Raw genomic sequence first — 21,806 nt, forward strand, 5'->3', positions numbered from 1 at the left:
TATGAAATTGCAGGAAAGGAGAGAGCTTCTGTGCTCACGTCCTGCCTGCAGGCTTCCCACAGGCATCTGGTTGGACACTGAGAACAGGATGCTGGACCAAATAGGCCACTGGCTTGATTCAGCAGACTCTTCTTACGCTCCTCCATGTTAAACCGGAAGCCTTCCTTATGTCAGTGAACGGAGCCAGACACTCAACATGCAGACTTTACAGAACAAACTGGCAGGAGATCGCAGAAGGAAGCAAGGAGCAGCTGTGATATAAAGGGAATTCCTTCTCACTGTTTTCACACACCCATCCGCAGTCATTTCCATAAGGCATGCACCTGAAATACGCATCTGAGTCCATTCATCTTTATGGAAATGAGAATTAGAAACCCCTTATCCTTAACCTATGCCTATGGAGTCTGCAGTGAAACATGAGCCCAAGCCCAAAAGAGTGGTGGAGTACACAGTGACTACTCATTAAGCGAGCACAGTAAGCCACAAAACATGCAGGCTAGGAGGAAAGGCTCCCTTGGCTATTTCATCAGAGCATCCCCAATCTCTCACAAGCCAAGCACTGCTTTCCACAAAGCTTTAAGACACTTGGTATCTTTGTTTCCCGGAGCCCAGACAGCAAAAGCACATAATTTCCCAGGACTTACTGTGGGTGAAGCTTATACAGCGTACCATCGACGCCCACCGTTACATCCAGGTGTTCCAAGCCTCTGTTCTCCCTTATTTTGTCTACAACGGCAGCCATCCCGGCTCCACACAGCTGAGCCGCCCTCCTTGATACTGCGCCGCACACCGTCTTGACGATGATACTGTCATCACAGGTGCTGTTCAGACCAAGTTGCTGGAGGATTGTACGGACCTGAAGCAGCGCTAACCTGTCACTGTTGAGAAGACCCAAGGGGAGAAGGGGGAAGAGAGAGAAAACAGAGGCTTGAACTCGTTTCCAAAATTCTCTGCTTCGGTGGGCACCAGGGATAAGGGCACCAGATGCTGTTGGACTCCAACTCCCATCAGCCCAGCAAACATGGCCAATGGAATGTGGCCAACAACACCTGGAGGGCGTATGCAGTCAAAGACTCCCGTTGGCCTAGGTACCACATGCATCACTGAGTGTACAATTGAAGGCCTATTCTGGCATTCAGGCTATAAATGGAGGCGCAGGTACCCAACATCCCCCTCCCCGCTGGAATGCCAGCTCAACCTCAAACCAGTCCACATTAAGTGCAAAGGTCCTCCCCACAGAAAAACCCTCTTTGATGCTGAATGCAGGAAAGTCTCACATGGAGCCAGGGAAACTTCTGTGTGCACTCCTGCCCTTTCCCTATTTAAGACCACCTATGTCATCTCCAGACACCTATATACAACACTGGTACTGAAATCTACATGGCTAAAAACGCCTCCCATCACACTCTGAGCAGCCCCTTTTCACTGCATTCAAACTATCCTCACTTTCTCAGGGTCTGTAATAGGTTTTGGTCCCAGAGAACAGGGGAGCATTGCCCTGCTGCACTTCCAGCTGTTCTGGAAGCCATTCTTTGCCCAGTTGATCTGTCTCTGCTCTTCGCAGTGGTCTGCCACTCTAGGGCCGTTTCTGTCTCCATCTATACTGATGCAAAAAAAAAGCACTACAGCGGCAGCTGGTGTCAGACTGCGGTATTACAGCACCGTTGCAGTATTACAGCAACGTTAGGAGGCAGGCCCTAACATTTGCTACTCAAGTGGCAAGTGTATTGTAATATAAGGTTGTTCGAAATATTTGAACTTAACTGGGGAATATGATGCAGCACCAAGGAGAACCATCCACACATCCAGGAGGGCGTGCAGGAAGTCAGATTTGGAAAAATGTTAAATTTGTTCAGATTTGGGAAAATGTTGATTTGTTTTAATTTAATTTAATTTGTTTTAATTAGTGACCAATTTGGGAAAAACAAATGAAAATCAATAAAAAAAAGATTTGCCCAAGTTTGCCACTCAAAAAATGCAGAACCATGAAAGAGAACCACAAATATGGATTGTGTAAAAACTCACAGTAGATTGTAGAGCATTATTGTAATGCTGATATCATTAGCTAAGATTTCCGAGAAAAAGTAATTGTTAGTAATAGCTTGACAATGACATATACATCTAAGCTCACTTACCTCTCTATCTGTGAAAGGAACTTTGTTTCAAAAATGCCCCTCGTTTTCAGTGTCTCTGAAATTTGACCTCTGAAGAGGAATCCTCTTTTCGTGAAGTCAATCAATATGTTCCGGACGATTTCCCCCAAGTACATTCCACTGATCATCTTCTCATACCTGCAAATCATAGACAGATGAGGGTTTCAGAAAGAAGGGTGTGTGTGTGTGTTAAGGTCAACTGAGAAAAGTTTTGCTGGTGATTAATCCTTAATCAGTAAAAGCCTAATTACGTTATTCCACCCCATTCATTTCAATGCAAAGGGAACACAATGCATATTTGGGGGGGGGGGCGGAGATACAAATACATTTTGTTTGCAGGCTGAAAGCAACAGCAGGCACTAATATGCAGCTGTGTTTGCTGAATTGATTTCTGTTCTGGACACAGCAGAAACACGCAATTTCCTCTCTTGTTTATGTTGGGAGTTTTCAGACACCACCAGCCTTGCTGCCTCTGTGCACCCAGAAGAAAGCATGCCCAAGGCTGTGCATTTGTCTTGAAGTCCAATCAGGTGATCACAGTAGTGCATGTGACGAAAACCATCTCTGCTGAGTCACCGCAGCACAAGCCTTCACCCATTTCCAACAACATTTCACCCGGAAATACCTTTGCTTGCCGCTGTTTAATGAGTAGTCATCAACAGCTTTGTCATAGATTGTCCTGATGTCATCTAGGCATCCGTTGTCTCCAAACGCACCCCATTCCATGTTCACACACATTCTTCCTTGCTCTCCTTCTACCATCTCTATGTTTCTCGTTTCCTCCATGTAACATGCATTGCTGCCAGTTCCTGGAACCGTGAAAGAATCAGATTCAATACCAGAATAGACCAAAAAAAGGACACACAAAATCATCCGGTAGTTATAGGACGTACTGCAATGGGTTTTAGTATAATGAGGCACCCAATGAACCAAACTAAATAGCAAGTCCCATTCTTACCCACAATGAGTCCAATTTCACAATTGGGATCTTCATAGGCACAAGTCATCATAGTCCCAACTGTATCATTCACCACGGCCACAACATCCAAGTCAAATTCCTTGGAAGAAGTAACAAAATTATATACTACAATTGCTTCTCTTGAAACACGGCGGAGTAGTATTCACCAATGGTTACAAGTTCAGGGAAACAAGCCCATGCCTGTCATTTGCAAATATTGTAATAATAAGGAAATCACAGGTCTGTTTTAAATAATAGCAATTTAATTTTAATTCCGATGTCCAGAGGGCTGGATTCAACTAAGTTGTTGCACTGGCAGAAGCCAGAGCAACGAGTTCTGCCAGCAGAATGTGAAAACCACCCTTTCCTTTCCCAATACCACACCCTCCACAGATCTGCTCAGGAAGGTTAGGAGAACCCCCAGAACAGGGGATCTTAAGCAATCCAGAGGAAGAGTAAGAACACACAACAGTGACTCATAAAACAAACAATACATGATTTTTAAGAAGATCAACACCATCTGCTAATTTTAAGAAATCACAGGGGGGGAACTTACTTCTCTTCTTTTTATTCCTTCCCGTAGCAAATTAACAACATCCTCCCCTTCGCAGTCAGTAGCCTTAAAGCCCTTGGTCCAGTTCAGAAGGATGCCCTAAGTAAAGGAACAAGAAACTCAGTTCATTGCAGTATCAGAACAAACCAGAAATAATCACCACCAGGGCATCCAGGTGCAGTAGCAGACCCAACCAGCTAATGAACCCACGATGGCATCAAGAGCTCCTCATATGAATACATATGCAGCTGTTGTTCCTGGAGATCCAAACTGTGGGGTGGTATTTACCACTAGTCAACATTATCCAAGTAACACCTTCTGAAAGATGATGCACGGTGTGATGTCATTGTGTTCAGTTTCCAGCCGAGCACAAATGACAGCCAATGAAGTAGAGCAGGGGGAATATCCAAACTACAAGTGAGATGACATCATGCATCTCCTTTCATTAGCTGTTACCATGGGAACATGGGTTAACAACAAAGACTGATGGCAACCAGCCATGCCCCTGCAATATCTTATTTCGGCATCACTTTTAAAGGCACACTGCAGTTAAGTCTAGAATCTGCAGGTACGGTGGGGCTTAACTCAGTGATAACAGCCCATGCCTTGCAGGCAAGAACTCCCAGGTTCAATCCTCAACATCTCCATTAAGGCCTTGGAAAGACTGGAGAGGTGGCTCCCATTCTGTGTAGATTTTCCTGAGCCAGATGGACCAATTATCTTAACTCAGTATAAGGAATATTGACTGTGTCAATATTCTTTGCATGTGCAAAGCTCACACTCACGCTTGTCTGCCTGCATACCTCTTCTCAACCGCTAAACTGCAGCTGAAAATCCACTCTTAAAAAACACATATGGAAAAGTTTCATTACAGAAATAAGAACAATAACTTACAGCATCTAAGCTTGTCTGTTTGCAAGGGAAAGAAAACGTAAAGCCCAGGGGGAGTCGTGCACCTTTTATTCCCATGTAGTCCAGGAAATCCGAGATGCAGGAAACAATGTGATCAAACAGCTGGAAAAAGCAAAATAAAGTAGTGTGTATCACAAGCACTGTGCAGTCTCTGAAAGGTAGCAACAACATAACATCCTCTGCACTACATGCTCACCTCTTCTCCAGTACCTTGCATGACCTCTATAGGAATGGCATAGATTTTATTGTGCATCTCCACCATTCGCCTTTTACCGCTTCGGATCTTCACAAGCAAAACTCGGAAGTTTGTTCCTCCAAGATCCAGGGCCAGGAAGTCTCCGTTCTCTGCAATGAAATAATTTTGACCAAGTAGGAAGTAAGGAACAACGCATCTAAATTTTGTGAACTTTTAGTCCCCAGCACTTTTATGTTACAGGAGGAAAAGGCTCTCTCATCTACTGTGAACTCATTGTGTTTCCAGTGCTGGGTTTTTAATCAAGAGTTTACACAACTTTATCCAAAATGCATATGCATCCTGTACAAATGTGTGCGTATATACATATCCATGTGATACATTGTTCCTCACCCCAGCTTCACATCAATAGGAGTCCCTAAGCGAGAGCTTTCCCAACTTTTTATGTTGGTGACACACTTTTTATACAGTGGTACCTCGCTGTGGGCTAAAGCCTCAACGCCTAGGGCTTGCCGATCGAAAGGTCGGCGGTTCGAATCCCCGCGGCGGGGTGCGCTCCCGCTGTTCGGTCCCAGCGCCTGCCCACCTAGCAGTTCGAAAGCACCCTCAGGTGCAAGTAGATAAATAGGTACCGCTTACCAGCGGGAAGGTAAACGGCGTTCCGTGTGCGGCTCTGGCTCGCCAGAGCAGCGATGTCACGCTGGCCACGTGACCCGGAAGTGTCCCCGGACAGCGCTGGCCCCCGGCCAATAAATGTGAGATGGGCGCACAAACCCCACAGTCTGTCAAGACTGGCCCGTTCGGGCAGGGGTACCTTTACCTTTACCTTTACCTCGGGTTAAGTATTTAATTCGTTCCGGAGGTCCGTTCTTAACCTGAAACTGTTCTTAGCACCACTTTAGCTAATGGGGCCTCCTGCTGCTGCCGCGCCGCCGGAGCACAATTTCTGTTCTCATCCTGAAGCAAAGTTCTTAACCTGAAGCACTGTTTTTGGGTTAGCGGAGTCTGTAACTTGAAGCGTATGTAATCTGAAGTGTATGTAACCCAATGTACCACTGTACTTAACCCGAGGTACCACTGTACATGCATCATTTTGCAACACAGTAATTCAAGGTTTGCATCATTTTGCAACACAGTAATTCAGTTTTACTAGCAAACAGGAAGTTAAACCTTTCCAGCCCCAGGAGGAGCGCGGGCGGAGCGTTCGTGTGACACGCCAACACACTAACGTGCACCTTTGCATAGTGTAAACACATCCCTGCCTCGGCAGTACTCTCTGGTGTGTACACAAACAGAAACCCATCTGACACTAATGAAGCCATGCCGAAGGCAATGTGAAACTCGTGGGTTGGGCTTCACAGCAACGAGAACGCATCCTTACACTGAGCTCAAGTTATTCATGCATTTAAACAAACACGCTTAACCTGGCTACTTTTATTTTGGTGAAAAAGCAGCCTAATGCAATTTAATGCCCAATGCTGGTTTGCTGCTGAAAACCGCCCCATATTCTACTTACCCCCAAAGGGGCACTTTCAGAATCAAGCAACTAAAAACAGGACGGGACCCTAATCTGGACACACAAACATGAATGTTTTTACTACAAAATAGAAGCAGCCAGGTGAGAACATACTTCTTCAAAATACATGACTTATAGCATATGTGGTTAACTGAAGGAGAGCAGAAAGGAGGACTGAAAGAGGAGTATTTCCCCTTTTTGGCTCATTTTTAAATGGCTTGCTGCTCAGGATTCTGAGAACCGTCTTACTGAGGGGAGAAGTCCTGTTTAATTAGTTCATCTTGCCTGATGCAAGATCACATCAAGGTCGCAATGACTGTGCAAAAATCCTCTTGAGTCGCTACATGGTCTTTCAGCATATACACCCCCTGGTGCTGGGCAAAGATGCTCCTAGGCCCTGATTGGTTAATGGAAAAAGCTACCCTTCTGCCTTTCTGATAAAAACTGGTCTTTGGCCTGGGTCTAATGGCCCCCATTCGGATGTTGATTGTGAATCACAACAACCACATATGCCTGGGTTCAGCTTGTTGGTGGGGTCTGTGACCCTAATAGAGAATGAGACAAGCTAGCTTTGTTATTTTTTATTTGTACTTGAATTCCCAATGGTATCTTTACATTCTAAGCCTTTTATTAACCACCTTCCATGGTATTGGGTTCTCATGTTTATTTTTACAAACATTTGTGCATTTAACCTTGGGTGGCTTCTTAGAATAAGTTCGTCTCGGCATCTTGTACCTGGCTGAGTGATTTGTAGGTTGGAGGCTCAAAAGACAGTAAATAAACTGTTTGGCTCTTGTCTGTGTGAATCCCAAGGACACCCAGAAAAAAATTGAATTTCCCTTGGCTAAGGATGGGGGGGGCGGACCAACAGGGGGGGTGGCAGTACTAGTGGGCAGGCTTGGATTTTTCACTAGTCTCTCTCTCACACTGACAACTTGGAATAACAAAACATTACATGCTGGCAGTGTGGGAAAGGAAAGCCCTATACATAGGAAACTTATTTACATGGTGACAGTGTTGGGGGAAACCCTTGGTTGAACAAGTAGGATTTCTGTACAGGGTGGAGGGTGGGGACACACTGCAATGCAATTATTCTCTTCAAAAAAGCAATAGAAGTTGGCTCGCTGGGAATGGATGAATTACCGTATTTTTCGCTCCATAGGACGCACTTTTTCCCTCCTAAAAAGTAAGGGGAAAAGTCTGTGCGTCTTATGGAGCGAATGTGTGTTCCCTGGAGCCAAATCGCTGTTGCCCTGTGCTCCTGGGCTGCTCTTTGGGGGTGGGGGGAGGAGCCACGCGGCTCTGCCGGCCGCCTCTGCTTTCCCCTGAAGCCCGGACAAGGTTTGCAAGGTTTGCAAGCAGAGGGAAGGCTGTGTGCTGCTGGGCTGCTTTTTGGGGGTGGGGGTGGGGAGCTACACTGCTCTGCCTGCAGACTTTGCTTTCCCCTGAAGTCCCGACAAGGTTTGCAAGGTTTGCAAGCAGAGGGAAGGCTGTGTGCTCCTGGGCTGCTTTTTGGGGGTGGGGGTGGGGAGCTACACTGCTCTGCCTGCAGACTTTGCTTTCCCCTGAAGCCCGGACAAGGTTTGCAAGGTTTGCAAGCAGAGGGAAGGCTGTGTGCTGCTGGGCTGCTTTTTGGGGGTGGGGGTGGGGAGCTACACTGCTCTGCCTGCAGACTTTGCTTTCCCCTGAAGTCCCGACAAGGTTTGCAAGGTTTGCAAGCAGAGGGAAGGCTGTGTGCTGCTGGGCTGCTTTTTGGGGGTGGGGGTGGGGAGCTACACTGCTCTGCCTACAGCCTCTGCTTTCCCCTGAAGCCCGGACAAGGTTTGCAAGGTTTGCAAGCAGAGGGAAGGCTGTGTGCTGCTGGGCTGCTTTTTGGGGGTGGGGGTGGGGAGCTACACTGCTCTGCCTGCAGACTTTGCTTTCCCCTGAAGTCCCGACAAGGTTTGCAAGGTTTGCAAGCAGAGGGAAGGCTGTGTGCTCCTGGGCTGCTTTTTGGGGGTGGGGGTGGGGAGCTACACTGCTCTGCCTACAGCCTCTGCTTTCCCCTGAAGCCCGGACAAGGTTTGCAAGGTTTGCAAGCAGAGGGAAGGCTGTGTGCTGCTGGGCTGCTTTTTGGGGGTGGGGGTGGGGAGCTACACTGCTCTGCCTGCAGACTTTGCTTTCCCCTGAAGTCCCGACAAGGTTTGCAAGGTTTGCAAGCAGAGGGAAGGCTGTGTGCTCCTGGGCTGGTCTTTGGGGGTGGGGGTGGGGAGCTACACTGCTCTGCCTACAGCCTCTGCTTTCCCCTGAAGTCCCGACAAGGTTTGCAAGGTTTGCAAGCAGAGGGAAGGCTGTGTGCTCCTGGGCTGCTCTTTGGGGGTGGGGGTGGGGAGCTACACTGCTCTGCCTACAGCCTCTGCTTTCCCCTGAAGTCCCGACAAGGTTTGCAAGGTTTGCAAGCAGAGGGAAGGCTGTGTGTTCCTGGGCTGCTCATGGGGGTGGGGAGCAGCAAATTGCTGTCTCTCAGTGCCTCCTAATTCAACTGCAAAGGATTGCCTAACTGGATTCTGAGCTCCATTTGAAGTTTAAAAATAGTAAGTTTGGGGATTTCTTCAAGTAGCAGTTTTGGGGAAATAGTCATAAATACATGCAAAGCATCTCCACAAACCAGTAATAGTAATTTCAGCTAAAACTGAGCAGGTATCTGTCTCAGGAACAGTTTAAACTGCACAGCTATAACCAGGCATCCTGTGTGTGTGTGGACCATGTTCCTAGTAGCTAATCTTTACTACTGAAAAGAGGCTCTGATATTCCACTCCATTATACAAATTCTTACAAGTACAGTCCACCTATACCAAACCAAAAACATTGTGTTCTCTTGGTATTGAATGGAAGCTATTTATCTGCCCTCTTTTCCTCCTCTGTTCTTTGCTCAGTCACTCCATTTTGAATCTTCCTTTCAAAACAGCCGTGCCTGCTTTGAGAAAACTTCAGAGATTTAGGAACTGGAGCGCAATCATTTGATCTTTTTGCTGTTCCTCCATACTCCAAGCACTTCTCATTTGCACAGCCCTGGTTTCTCTCCCTGACTATTAATATTCTTGATTAATAACAGTAAAATGCTCAAATTTTAGTTTTTGTGACTGCTGCCAATACTGACTTCCCAGTGATAATGAAAACAGCTACATTATAATGGAATGTGTCCTTTTTCCATTCTCATCATTATATACCGTGGCTCGCTTTAAAGCAGCAAAGTGGACAGGAGCCACACACACTTAGCTGTTTTAAATAGTTTAGTACAACATTCGAGTCAGATTTTTTTTCTTGTTTTCCTGCTCTAAAAACTTGGTGCGTCTTTTGGTCAGGAGCGTCCTATGGAGCGAAAAATACGGTACTATACATACATGGAACATTAGCCAGCAGATGGCGATGTTTCTCCATCTTCATTTAAAAGGTGTGCTCTTTCAAAGAAAGGCAAGCTTTTGTTTTACAGAACCATCAGGAAGAGAGACAAGGAAATGCAAGAACCAACTGAGTGCCACATCAAAAACCCACTGGAAGGCTAAAGGACCACTCAGTTAATGATTAAGTGACAAAGCAAGGACTCCTGTCCGTTGCCAATGGCATTTTTTATGTGGTGAAATGAGGCTGAACTGATTGCATCTCGATTCTGGAATACTGAACCTGACCAGAACCTGTATGTGATGTGATGGGTTTCAAACTGTAATTCTCCGCATCCTAAGAAATCTTCCGAAAGCACATCTACAATCTGAGCAAAGACGGGTCTTGAACATTCACTGGACTTACTTGACATACCAAAAATCAAATCAGGCAGGTGTCCGCAAACTAAGGAAAAATTGGTCCTTAGGAATTGTGAATCTTAGCTCATCATGGGGCAGGGATATCTTTTTATTGCCATCCTCGTAGAAGAAAGGCATGGGAAATTTTAGTTGGACCACAATTGTGATTTTCTGTTTCTGATGAATCGAGATAACTAGAGCATATGAATACCTCATCAGCTGAAAAGTGGAATATTAAGGCTAAAATCCTAAATACACTTACTGGGGAGTAAGCCCAATTGAGCACAGTAGGCGTTACTTCCAAGTAAACATGCATAAGACTGCAATGTAAACATACTAAATAAATCTGCAGGACTGATATTAAGGATCAATATGGCATGGCACATATTTATTAAATCTAATACATTCAAAATCTGTTCAACTTTTAGATACAGGCCAAGATCTAAACAGGCATCTACACCCTCTGCACCCCGTTGCCTCCTCAGAAAATGCTTCCACCAGGTTCTCAAAACTGCTCTTCAACACTGACTGGTTCTACAAAGCAGTTTGGAGCTTTCCAAAGTGGGGAGGGGGACATCAGTCTAAGGACATAATCTATTTTATTTCCATTTCCCCAGTGAAAAGTGAGAGCAACCTAAAACTGCCTTTTGTGTTCAGTTTGCTGAACTGATGCTGGGAAAGCAGCACCTCAGTATTTTAAAAACAAGCAAACCAGAAATGCATGGAAAGAAAGCACCCCCTTTATTTGGGGGCTCCCAGCCTTAGATTATTAGCTGCCTCACTCTGTAATGAGGAAACTAGGCTGCCTCTTCCAAAGGCCCCTTCCCAAGGACTAAAGACCTACCTGTCCCATCAGGTGTGCTGCGGACAAAGGTGGGCAGCATTTTGACTTTGGCGTGATCGTGAGATTTCTTCTTGAGGCCTGCTTCTATTTCCATCCGCATCCTCTTCTTCACCTGCAGCAGCTGCTCATGAGTAAGTTTGAATTCAGCCAGGGTCTCGTCTATCAGGCGGTGCTGCTCTGATAGCCGGTATGCTACCGCTGTGACCATCGCAGCGCCCTTGCCGCTGCCGCTCTCAGACAGCAAAAAGCGCACGTCTGAGTCGGGCACTAAGCGGCGCACGGTTTTGTGCAGCCGTCGGGAATACCTGCAAAGGGGAGAAGGACAGTAGGTTCAGTAATAGGAATTTTCCATTAAAGGTGTGTGTGGAGGGGAATCACTGGGTCAGCCCAAGGAGCTGTCTAGACAGTGGATAAATAGGAAACATGTGGCCCTCCTAATTTTGTTGGACTACAACTCCCATCAGACCCAGCCAGTAGACAGGGTGATGGGAGCTGTAGTCCAGCAACATCAGGAAGGCTACAGGTTCCCCATCCTGATCTAGTGTAACAGCAGTTTGCTTTATAGATACAAGGTAGAGCACCTAATGATGGAAAAAACAGCACATATAACCGCAATCCAGACATTAACTGAGAGTCGATGCCATTTGAGAGATGCAAGGAATTTTCCCATGTCATAGTCCTGCACCTGGCCAGAAATATCCATACAGGAGAATGCTGTGGGAAGACTGAAGAACATGGTTCTTTCTAAAACTGGCAATGCCACCACCAGGAGAGTGACAAAGCCAGCGTGGGAAAGAGCCACATCGTCCAGCTCTTGCACATGGTTCCTCTCTGCAGATGTCACAGGAGCAGAGTGAGAAATAATTGCAGGAAGTAGCTCCCACGCTGCTCCAGTACTGCAGGCCTAATGGACGGGGCACTGGGAATGGTGTGCCTGCCTTGCACACAGATACTGATCCACACCCACTCTGCTTATTTGCATGCACACACTGCCAACACCAGAGGTGGGTAGGAGAAATGGCCATTGGGGGCTACTGGCAAATCTCTGGGCGATTTCGTAGAATCATGGAATTGTAGAGTTGGAAGGGTCCACAAGGGTCATCTAGTCCAACCCCCCTTGAGATTAACAGCCTCATACCCTACCAACTGAGCTAGGCAACGAAAAATTGCTTAAATCAGCCTGCTGAAGAAAAGCTAGCTATGAGCGACTTTTGTGAAAAAGAGATGGTGAGCTCAGCTCAGTTCTGCTACTGAAAACAAACTCCTAGGCTCCGAATGTGCTTTGAAACATATAGAGAGCCTGTATGTGGAAGATACCTTAAGAGTAATATCCAGGCAACACCAAAACAAACAAACAAACAAACAAACAAACAAACAAAAACCGAGCCTCCACAGCTGCTTTTCCAATGGTGTGGCATCACTTGTTTATTTTATTAAATTTCTATACCACCCTTCATCCAAGGATCACAGGGTGGTTTGGAGTGTGTAACTGCAAAGTACCCCCTTACATCTGTATGGTACAAGTTAACATGGGGAGGGGGAGGAATAAACTACCGGCTATTGCATGTTATGGGCACATCACTGCCATGTGCATAAAACTAGTTGCAAAGATTGTCTGCCGCAAGCTGCTACCTGGTATTAGCCCTGAGGGATAGCTCGGCTGGTAGAGCCTGAGACTATCAATCTCAGGGCCATGGGTTCAAGCCCATGTTAGGTGAAAGATTCCTGCATTGCAGGGGGTTGGACTACATGATCCCTGTGGTCCCTTCCAACTTCTATTATTCCACGTGCATTGCAAGCACTGCCTCCTGCCTAACTTACTGAGCTGCCTTTGGACTGTGATATTTACAGCCCACTTTCACCTCCTTTGAGAGCTCTGTTTACTTAGCCCAAGTCCAGAGCACACAGCCAAATGTCAGCTGGATGTGCTACATCTCTGACCTTTTGCAAGAGACAGTCCCTAACAGGTGCCAAGATGTAATTATGGAAACCTGGCAGGCTCTTACTGCGGATGCATCTTGTAAAGGGAGCCATCAACCCCCACAGTGGTGCGCAGGCGGCCCACTCCCTTGTTGTCCCGCAGCTGGTTAAGGATGGCACCCAGAGTGGCAGCCACCAGGTTGGCAGAGCGGAAGGAGACAATTGTGCACACGTGGTGGACGGCGACGCAGTCTTCGTGGGAGGGCTCAACCCCAAGACGGGTAAGTATCTCCTTGGCCTTTTGCAAACCTTCCTTGCTCCTAAAAACAGAAACCGCAAAAAAGTTACGATAAGGTAACACAATCTTGGCGGATGGGCAGGTTGCTCACTGAGGGAGAGTGTTGCGAGAGTCTGAGAATGGGTGCAGCAGAGTCCCGTGGAAATTTTGCGAGGAAAGGAAGGGGAAGGGAGGCTGAGATTAGAATCTGCGATATTAAGAGCCTACAGAGCACAAAGATGTTTTCAGTTCCACTGTGCTGGATTTGGGTGGTTGGGCTCTCTGTATTGTGCACCACTTGTAATCAGTGGGACCAGTTAAGGGTAAAATTCTGGAAGCCGTTGCTTTAAAATAGGCCACATGGTGCAAAGTCAGAAAATGTCAGGTCACAAGGCTGCAGCTTCAGACATACATACACTGAATGTCATTTTAAAGCTGGAAAGTGCTGCCTATTAAGCTAATGACAAAACTCTATTTTCAAAAGCCCATCCAGGAGTTGCTCTTAGAATCCAATTGCATATATTCCACTACATTTCATTACACAAGTACTGTATTCTTGGTTGGAAGCATAGGAGGAAAGCTTCAAAGCTACTTACTTCTCCATGGCAGAAACATGCTTTGTTTCTAGCTTCCCTTTGGTTAAAAGTTCGGGAGTGATTCTTCCCTCGAAAAGAAGACCTTCTTTGGCCATTTTGACAAGGATCAGCCTGACGAGCTCACCCATGTACATGCCACTGACCATCTTCTCAAACCTGGAAAGATATTATGGCAGAAACACAAATCAGATATACTCACGAGTAGTTTACGGGCGTGTGGCCCGCTCCTGCATATAGTTACCCAAGATCAATTCCCAGTAGGTGCCGATGGGAGGCATCCTTAGGGTTCAAATCCTTCTTTAGCCATCATGCTTACAGTGTGGAAATCCTGAGCAAATCACTCTCCCTCTCAGCTGAACTCAGCCAAGACCACCCAACCTAACACACACACACTTGCCAACAGAATAAAATTAGGAAAGAATGATGGGTGGCAAAAATGAAGGCAACTTCCACTCATTCAAGGGGGGGGGTCCCCAATTTCTGACAAATTTTCCCCGAGCTGCAAGAACCCCTCTGCCATGCTAGTTTCCCAGATCATTCTAGAAAGTCCTGAAACCCTCCACAAGTCTTCTTGGGGAGTGGTGAGCAAAAGGGAAGGAGGCAAGAAGGGAAGGAGGCTCTGCTCGTGGATCTTTGGATCCAAGCCTTAAGGTGTAACTCCCAACCACAAACCTTTGGGACAGGCATGGAAGTCTAAAACAAGAACAGTAGAAGAAAGGAAGCTCAATTACAATTGCTTCCCAGGGTTAACGGAACCCCGATCGATCTCCCTGTCAAATTCAGTCCGGATGTCTTCTAACAGGCCATCGTCTCCAAACGCTCCCCATTCGGTATTGATGCACATCCGCCCTTCGTCGCCTTCCACCAGATCAATGTGTCTCATTTCTTCCATGTAGCAGGCGTTAGTGCCAGTACCTTAAAAGAAGGCCATGGGATTAGTCAACCGGCTATATATATATATATATATATAAAGAGCAAAACAAAAATGTCAACATGCATTATGCTTGTCAAAGGAATCAAATGTCAATACCAATGATCAAGCCAACTTCGCAACGCTGGTCATCAAATCCACAGGTCATCATGGTCCCTACGGTGTCATTGACAACTGCCATGATGTCTGCATCGTAGTCCTTCAAAATGAAAGGGAATATTTCTAATATGCAATTTTACCAACACTTTTTGATAGGCATATTCTACTTGCTAATGTGACACAGAATCTCAGTAAATATTATTTACTGGGCACTTTGTTTAGGTCTGCTTGCTGTTCGTGGTTTCATATTTTGTCCCCTTTTTACTACTGACCCAGGGACTTTACCCTTGAGTCTCGAGATCCTTTTCTTCTCAAAAACTACATCAGCCAAAAAAAAAAGACTCATTGACATCTGGACCACCGAAAGACCCATCCTATCCATGTCAAATGCAGCTACATACACAGAACTTTCCACTACTTTGAAACTATCTTAGGTTGCTCTTCTAGGTCCATTGACTCGGCTGCAAGTCCATTCAATGGGGGACTCAGCTGGACAAACTTCCAAGTTAACATGCATAAAACTTCACTGTGATATTAAGAGAGGATTGTTTGAATCTAAGGCAGTTGAGTCTATGGAAGTCTGTTTGGTATATAATATTATCTAGAACAAGAAATGCTATATAGCCCCCTCCCCAAGAAATTGGTTTCTTAGTCCGAACATCTTCTTGGCTCAATACTTTTACTAGGAGTTAAAAGCAATGTGAAATTAGCGACCATCTAATCATTCTACAATGACACTGAAAAAGATTGACACAATTCCTGACATCTGCAAGTAACAAAAGATGTTCCATTATCAGCCAAGTTCATGTATCAATGCTAGCTATACATGTATTTAAAAAGATAATCTTACCCCACGCTTCTTGATGGCTTTGTTTAGCAACTTCACTACATCTGCTCCCTCAACACCACTTGCTTTGAAACGTTTTGTCCAGGTTATTAGAACACCCTAATAAAATGAAAAATAAAATAAAATAATGGCCTAAAGATATTAGGCCCAGTGTTTCTTTGAGTCAAGACTCACTTTTTCAGTTTTTTTAAAAAATGAGTGGAAGATCAGTTTTCATATGTGGTGACACTGCTGAATTTCCTACGCATCAATTTGCTCACGTTCTCATGGAGGACATAATACAGGTGAACAAATCTACCCACATACTCCATTACCTACCCTTGCTACAATTATACATCTCCATTTTGGAGGTACCACAATCAGGGAATCATGCTTAACAGTATGCATATACAGTTCACATGCTAAATTCTTCCATACGATGGGGTCTTCTTCGTAACATTAAACAGGTCCTCACTTCCAAAATCCAAAAACACTGCATGCTTCCTGGCCATGTGCTGGGAGCAATGAAGTTCTAATTCAAGTGTCTTCCAACGGTTTCCAAGCAAGATCACTCAAACCAAGTCATATCAGCCAAAGGGCACTTTAGTACCATCTAGCTGGGGAAGATTCACAGCACATGTTCTTTCTGCCTGCCAAAAGTCCCTGGTTCAATCTCTGCCACCTCCAGATGGGGCTGGGGAAGTTGAAACCGTGGAGCACTGCTTCCAGTCAGCATAGACAGAGTACTGAGCTAAATGGTCTAGCAGTCTGCTTTGGGGTAAGGCAGGTTCCTATGTTTCTTCTGTACAGTAATAAAGTTGTGCAGTGTTATTTGTGTATTTATGGATCGCTTCCAATGAAGCATCCCAAAGCCATTCCACAATACCATAAAAACATATATATATAAAACAAGTGCATGTATAAAAGCAATTTAAAACCGTTACATATATAAAAACAGATTCAGACAATTACATATCTAAAAGCAATTTCAGATGCAACACAGATGCTGCCTGCATTCTTACCTCATCTAACTTTGTTTGCCTACATGGAAAAGAAAATGTGAACCCAACAGGCAACTTCTTGTTCTTGATTTCCTGTTTCTCCATGAAATCGCCTAAACATTCAGCAACGTGGTCAAAAAGCTGAGGAGAAAGGAAGGACAATAAGACAACATTTTAAAAGCCTGATAAAAATAATAATTGCATCTTCATCCCCATAACCACTACTGGAAAAATCATTAGGTGATCCCATAACAATAAATACTATTTTGGTGGCAGCTCTATAAAACTGGAACATTTGAAAAGTAAGGCTTTGGGGTGGAATTCAACGTAGTGTTAAGCAGATCACTCAGTCAGTGCAAGCGTTTTTGCTTGCTTGAAAGAATGATCTGCTCTCTCCTCCCACTTGGGGAGGTTCTGTGGGTTTTCTGAACCTCCCCAGGCCAATTTCAGGGTGTGCAGGGGGAGTGGAAAGAAGCCCTGCTGCACTGGCAGAACACCTTGTGTGAGCATACTCTGGCAGGACTACACTGTTGAATCCGGTCCTTTGGTATGCATTTCATACATGGGGGCAGAATCCTCCGTTGAAGCCATAATGCTCAGCAGACTTCTCTGCGAACAACTCTCATTGGTTGTCACTGCAACCGTAAACACACTTCCTTAGAAGCAGGTCAGAGTGAAATCCATGGTACGGAAAATGTTGTCATGCTAGGAAGGCATACATCTTCCTGATCTCCTAGTCATTGCTAGGTTATTGTCAGGGACTGGGCAGATGAAGAGGAGTGGTGGAGACCACCTCCCCAGGAGCATCCCAGAGGAGGAAAGGGCAGATAGCATAGATCTACAGGACTGGTTTGACACAGGGCACACCCCAGAGGAAGAAGAGGGAAGAAGTTGAGAAATAATGGGAGATGAAGAGCTAAGTAGTACTGAGCAGACAGGGCCCGGGCAACAGCTGACTGATATGCTGTCACTGGAGAGTCTCCCAGAACCCGTCCTGTGCCCTAAAACCAGGTGTTCACTAAGAATAGCAGAGCAAAGGGCTCAAAGGTGCAGGACCCTTAACAGCCACCGTAGAAGAGGGGAGGAGTCTGATGAATAGGGAAGTACGGAGGAGGGGGAGGCGTGGAGCTTCACTCGGAGCAATGTTAGATACTGAAAGGTGCTTGGCTGACTTGCCTTGGCATCTGGAATCATAATAAAAAGGACTATAAAGCCTGCGTTTTCCTCTGTCTTTCTGCTTTCCTGGGCAATCAGCCAGAAGCTGTCGACAGCACCCTGACAGTTATGGCTTATGCCATAATAATAATAAAAACCCCAATAGCCTGTTCCATAAAGCTCTCTTTCCCCAATTCTTTGTCATTTTAACTATGTGAAACACCCTGATAGCTACGATGTGCATGTTCTGCCTCCACTGTCAGAGTCGGTATTCCTCTCAATGGCAGTTACTGGGGGAAACAAGCGGGAAGAGCACTGTTGGGTTCAAGTCTCTTGCGGGTTGCCCATAGGCTTCTGGTTGGCCACTGTGAGGACAGGATACTGGACCAGATAGGCCACTGACCTGATCCAAAAGTGCTCTTTTGATGGCCTTAGTGTTAACTTCAGTTGTGGTTATAACACAATCTGGTTTGAATTAACCATGGTTTGCTACGCATTATACTAACCACAGTCAACTCTGAAAAGGGAAGGCAGGGAGGAACTCATGAGGGAGAGGGAAGGACGAAACATGAGCCTGCAGCACATTTCTGATCTCCTAACCATAGTTGCAAAATTAGAAATATTACCTCTGCACTGGGTAATAAAGTTTAGACTGGCACTCTTGATGGACATTATCCAATGCATTTCATGTCACAGTTTAGCAACTGGGTTTAGAGTAGGAATGCCCATTTGGTAGGTTAAAAACCTCTACAAGCAAGTATATTATTATTTACAAGGCTAAACAACACTCATACACCACAAATAAAAATAATGATCTAAATCAAATATTCCTGATTTAAATCTGGGGTGATTTTGTAATGCTAGAAGAATCTTCCTCCTTGATTCCCCCCCCCCCCGAGGAGCCCAACACCCAACTGCCCCTTTTTAAACAATTGCTTTAAACAAGAGCTGCAGGTGTCACAGACCTACTGAGTTGTATTCAATGGTGTCATTCAGCTAACTGTGAAGAAACATCACCCTCCCCATTCCACTGATGGACATTTTACCATCAGCTGAGTGGCAAATCTGAATATAGCCCATTGCTTTCTGGAACGAAATGTTTGCAACATTGGAAAGTAACTTTCTGTTTGGGGCTAGTCAGGATTTGCCTCTTCCACTCAGTCCTCCTTCCCCAGCTGAACTATCCCAAGCAAGCATTTTCAATTGGCAGCTCCTAAATGCATTGATGAATCATAACCAGAATGCCGATTCCATGCAGAGCGAAAATGTCTTCTCTCATTCTTTAAAAGCATATGCCTGGAACTGGTTTCATATTTAATTTATGTAGAGCTTTTTATTTTTATTTTTTTAACGTAGCACTATGCAGGCAAACGATGCAGCACTCTTGAGCTCCAATTACAGTTTCGGTGCTGCAGCTCTTTCCATGCCATGGAACAGGTGTGACAAGTGCTGCAATGGGGAAGCTGGAAATGGTGGCACAGCACAAATACGGCCAGATACAGAACAACAGAATCGGCTCCTCTGATGCTTGAGCCTTTACTTCATCAAGTAAAATCCCAAAATCTTCCATGCCTTTTTAAAAAAAAAACATAAAGCCATTTCCTTTTACATTATACCCTCCCCATTTATCTTCCTTGCAAAGTCACAGAAAATGCCCTATCATTTATCTCCAAAATCTTTTGGGGGGCAAGCCTAAAGCTCGGTGAGCCTTAAAGCTGTTGTTGGCATCCATTTGACTTTTACAGCCTGGCAACAACATGCATGTTCCAAAACTGAACAGGCCAATGCATCCCTTCCTGCACTGCAGGGGGTGGACCAGATGACCCTCGAGATCCCTTCTAGGAAGAGGCGTGGGGCTCAAATCACCAAGCTGCCAGTAAATAGTGACAAGAGCACTGCAGCTTTAGGGCCCAACCTCTACCCTTTACTTTACTTGTGGTGGTGGAAACAGCAGCTTCTTTTTAAGCCAGAGGAAGTTCCTAAGCTCTTCAGACGCTGCTGGACTACAACTCCCAGCGTCCCTAGCCATTTGCTATACTGGCTGGGGCTCATGGGAGTTGGAGTCCAATAACAAGTTGCTGAACATGTCATCAGAAATCCAAAGACCTGACAAAATTATGTAAGGTTTGCCAGCATCCCAGGCACCTTAGCATTTTGATACTGGTTCATTTTTAAAAAATCGATTCTAGTGCCTAAGAAACTGGAATGTCATGGAGCTGGGATATTGGAAGGATCCTGAAAAACATACAAATACATTTTAAATAACTATGAAAGAGTATTTGCACTGTCATCGTTATTGAACCACAGGCAGAATAAGGTGTCGGCCGCAGGAACGCAACAGACCTTCCCCAAAACATAAAACAGAAGAAATTTGGTTCTTTGACTACTGTATGACTGATGCTGACCTCTCTCATTCAGTAATGACCAACAAGACCATTTGGGACATCTAGGAGAGCCACTTTCACATGCTGAAGTGAATGAGCAGATGTTTTCAAGAGCCAAATAGCAAGAACAGCACAGGTGAGCCTGGAATCTACTGGCTCAAAGTGGGAATTTCTGCAACAGCAAGAAGATGCCCAGAGTGCCTCCGCCTAACCGGCCAAATTACTGACATTCAGGCTTAATGGCCATGCTGCCAGCATTCAGGAAACCAGGCATTAAGGCTCATCCTAGGGGAAGCAAGATAAATAAATGGCAATGGATTGGGTAAGGTAGGCTTTTTAAAAAATGGCAGCATTGGTGACAGCAGATTTCAATACCTGTAACTTACACAGGAGCTTTTACTGGGGAAATAGGAGAAACTCCTCCAGCCTTTCTTGGTCTCACCAACCATCCATGTAGCTTCTACAGCCTGAGTTGCTGGTTGCAAAATGTATACTTGGACAAATTTGCATACGCAAGGGCAAGAGAAAGAAAGATAACAGCAAGTTTTTTGTGATTGTAGCTGAACTGATGTATTATGAATCTTGGGTCACAAAGTTAGAGGGGTATAATAAGTGTACAAATAAACAAAAAAACAAACAGCAATACATATTTTAGCTCACAACTGGGTCATCATTTTCATGCCTATGGATCAGGATTCTAAACTGCCTTCCAATTCAACAAGTCATCATTGTATAGGAAACATTGGTTTGCAATGAATAAACTGGAAGAAATTATCACAAGAATCTAATTTCCTAATATTAAAAAAACCTAGCATTTTGCATTATTCTCAACAGAGAAGTTGGCCTCAAAATATGCATCCTAACTTTCCACCAAATGATTTTGAAGGTAAGTCTTTTACTTCCTTTAAAAATTAAAATTACAACGTAGTAGTTTTTATTTTATCCTTCAAAACTGTATCAGAAAATCCAAACAATACCATGTGGAAGCTTTTTCAAAAAATGTTTTACAACCCTCATATATTTGCACTGTCATCGTTATTGAACCACAGGCAGAATAAGGTGTCGGCCGCAGGAACGCAACAGACCTTCCCCAAAACATAAAACAGAAGAAATTTGGTTCTTTGACTACTGTATGACTGATGCTGACCTCTCTCATTCAGTAATGACCAACAAGACCATTTGGGACATCTAGGAGAGCCACTTTCACATGCTGAAGTGAATGAGCAGATGTTTTCAAGAGCCAAATAGCAAGAACAGCACAGGTGAGCCTGGAATCTACTGGCTCAAAGTGGGAATTTCTGCAACAGCAAGAAGATGCCCAGAGTGCCTCCGCCTAACCGGCCAAATTACTGACATTCAGGCTTAATGGCCATGCTGCCAGCATTCAGGAAACCAGGCATTAAGGCTCATCCTAGGGGAAGCAAGATAAATAAATGGCAATGGATTGGGTAAGGTAGGCTTTTTAAAAAATGGCAGCATTGGTGACAGCAGATTTCAATACCTGTAACTTACACAGGAGCTTTTACTGGGGAAATAGGAGAAACTCCTCCAGCCTTTCTTGGTCTCACCAACCATCCATGTAGCTTCTACAGCCTGAGTTGCTGGTTGCAAAATGTATACTTGGACAAATTTGCATACGCAAGGGCAAGAGAAAGAAAGATAACAGCAAGTTTTTTGTGATTGTAGCTGAACTGATGTATTATGAATCT

The 21,806-nt window shown here is 45.0% G+C and overlaps 1 protein-coding gene across 4 annotated transcripts in view; it reads right to left on the reverse strand.

The window, feature by feature from the left end:
* Positions 1–21,806, reverse strand: part of LOC309532091 (hexokinase-1) — a 60,217-nt gene that overhangs the window by 3,491 nt on the left and 34,920 nt on the right. For all 4 annotated transcript variants that reach the window (XR_014219593.1, XM_082222025.1, XM_082222024.1 and 1 more), the window contains exons 4-17: positions 16,580–16,699; positions 15,582–15,677; positions 14,732–14,831; positions 14,433–14,616; positions 13,702–13,857; positions 12,915–13,148; positions 10,909–11,213; positions 4,773–4,921; positions 4,559–4,678; positions 3,668–3,763; positions 3,112–3,211; positions 2,779–2,962; positions 2,136–2,291; positions 645–878 (exon numbers count right to left, since the gene is read on the reverse strand). Coding sequence is in view for 3 of the 4 variants with exons in the window: in XM_082222025.1 (XP_082078151.1) it covers positions 645–878; positions 2,136–2,291; positions 2,779–2,962; positions 3,112–3,211; positions 3,668–3,763; positions 4,559–4,678; positions 4,773–4,921; positions 10,909–11,213; positions 12,915–13,148; positions 13,702–13,857; positions 14,433–14,616; positions 14,732–14,831; positions 15,582–15,677; positions 16,580–16,699 (2,234 nt within the window). In the remaining variant the exon portion in view is untranslated. The remainder of the gene's footprint in view (positions 1–644; positions 879–2,135; positions 2,292–2,778; positions 2,963–3,111; positions 3,212–3,667; positions 3,764–4,558; positions 4,679–4,772; positions 4,922–10,908; positions 11,214–12,914; positions 13,149–13,701; positions 13,858–14,432; positions 14,617–14,731; positions 14,832–15,581; positions 15,678–16,579; positions 16,700–21,806) is intronic.

Source organism: Podarcis vaucheri, assembly GCF_965113315.1.
Source record: "Podarcis vaucheri genome assembly, chromosome: 5".
NCBI lineage: Eukaryota > Metazoa > Chordata > Lepidosauria > Squamata > Lacertidae > Podarcis > Podarcis vaucheri.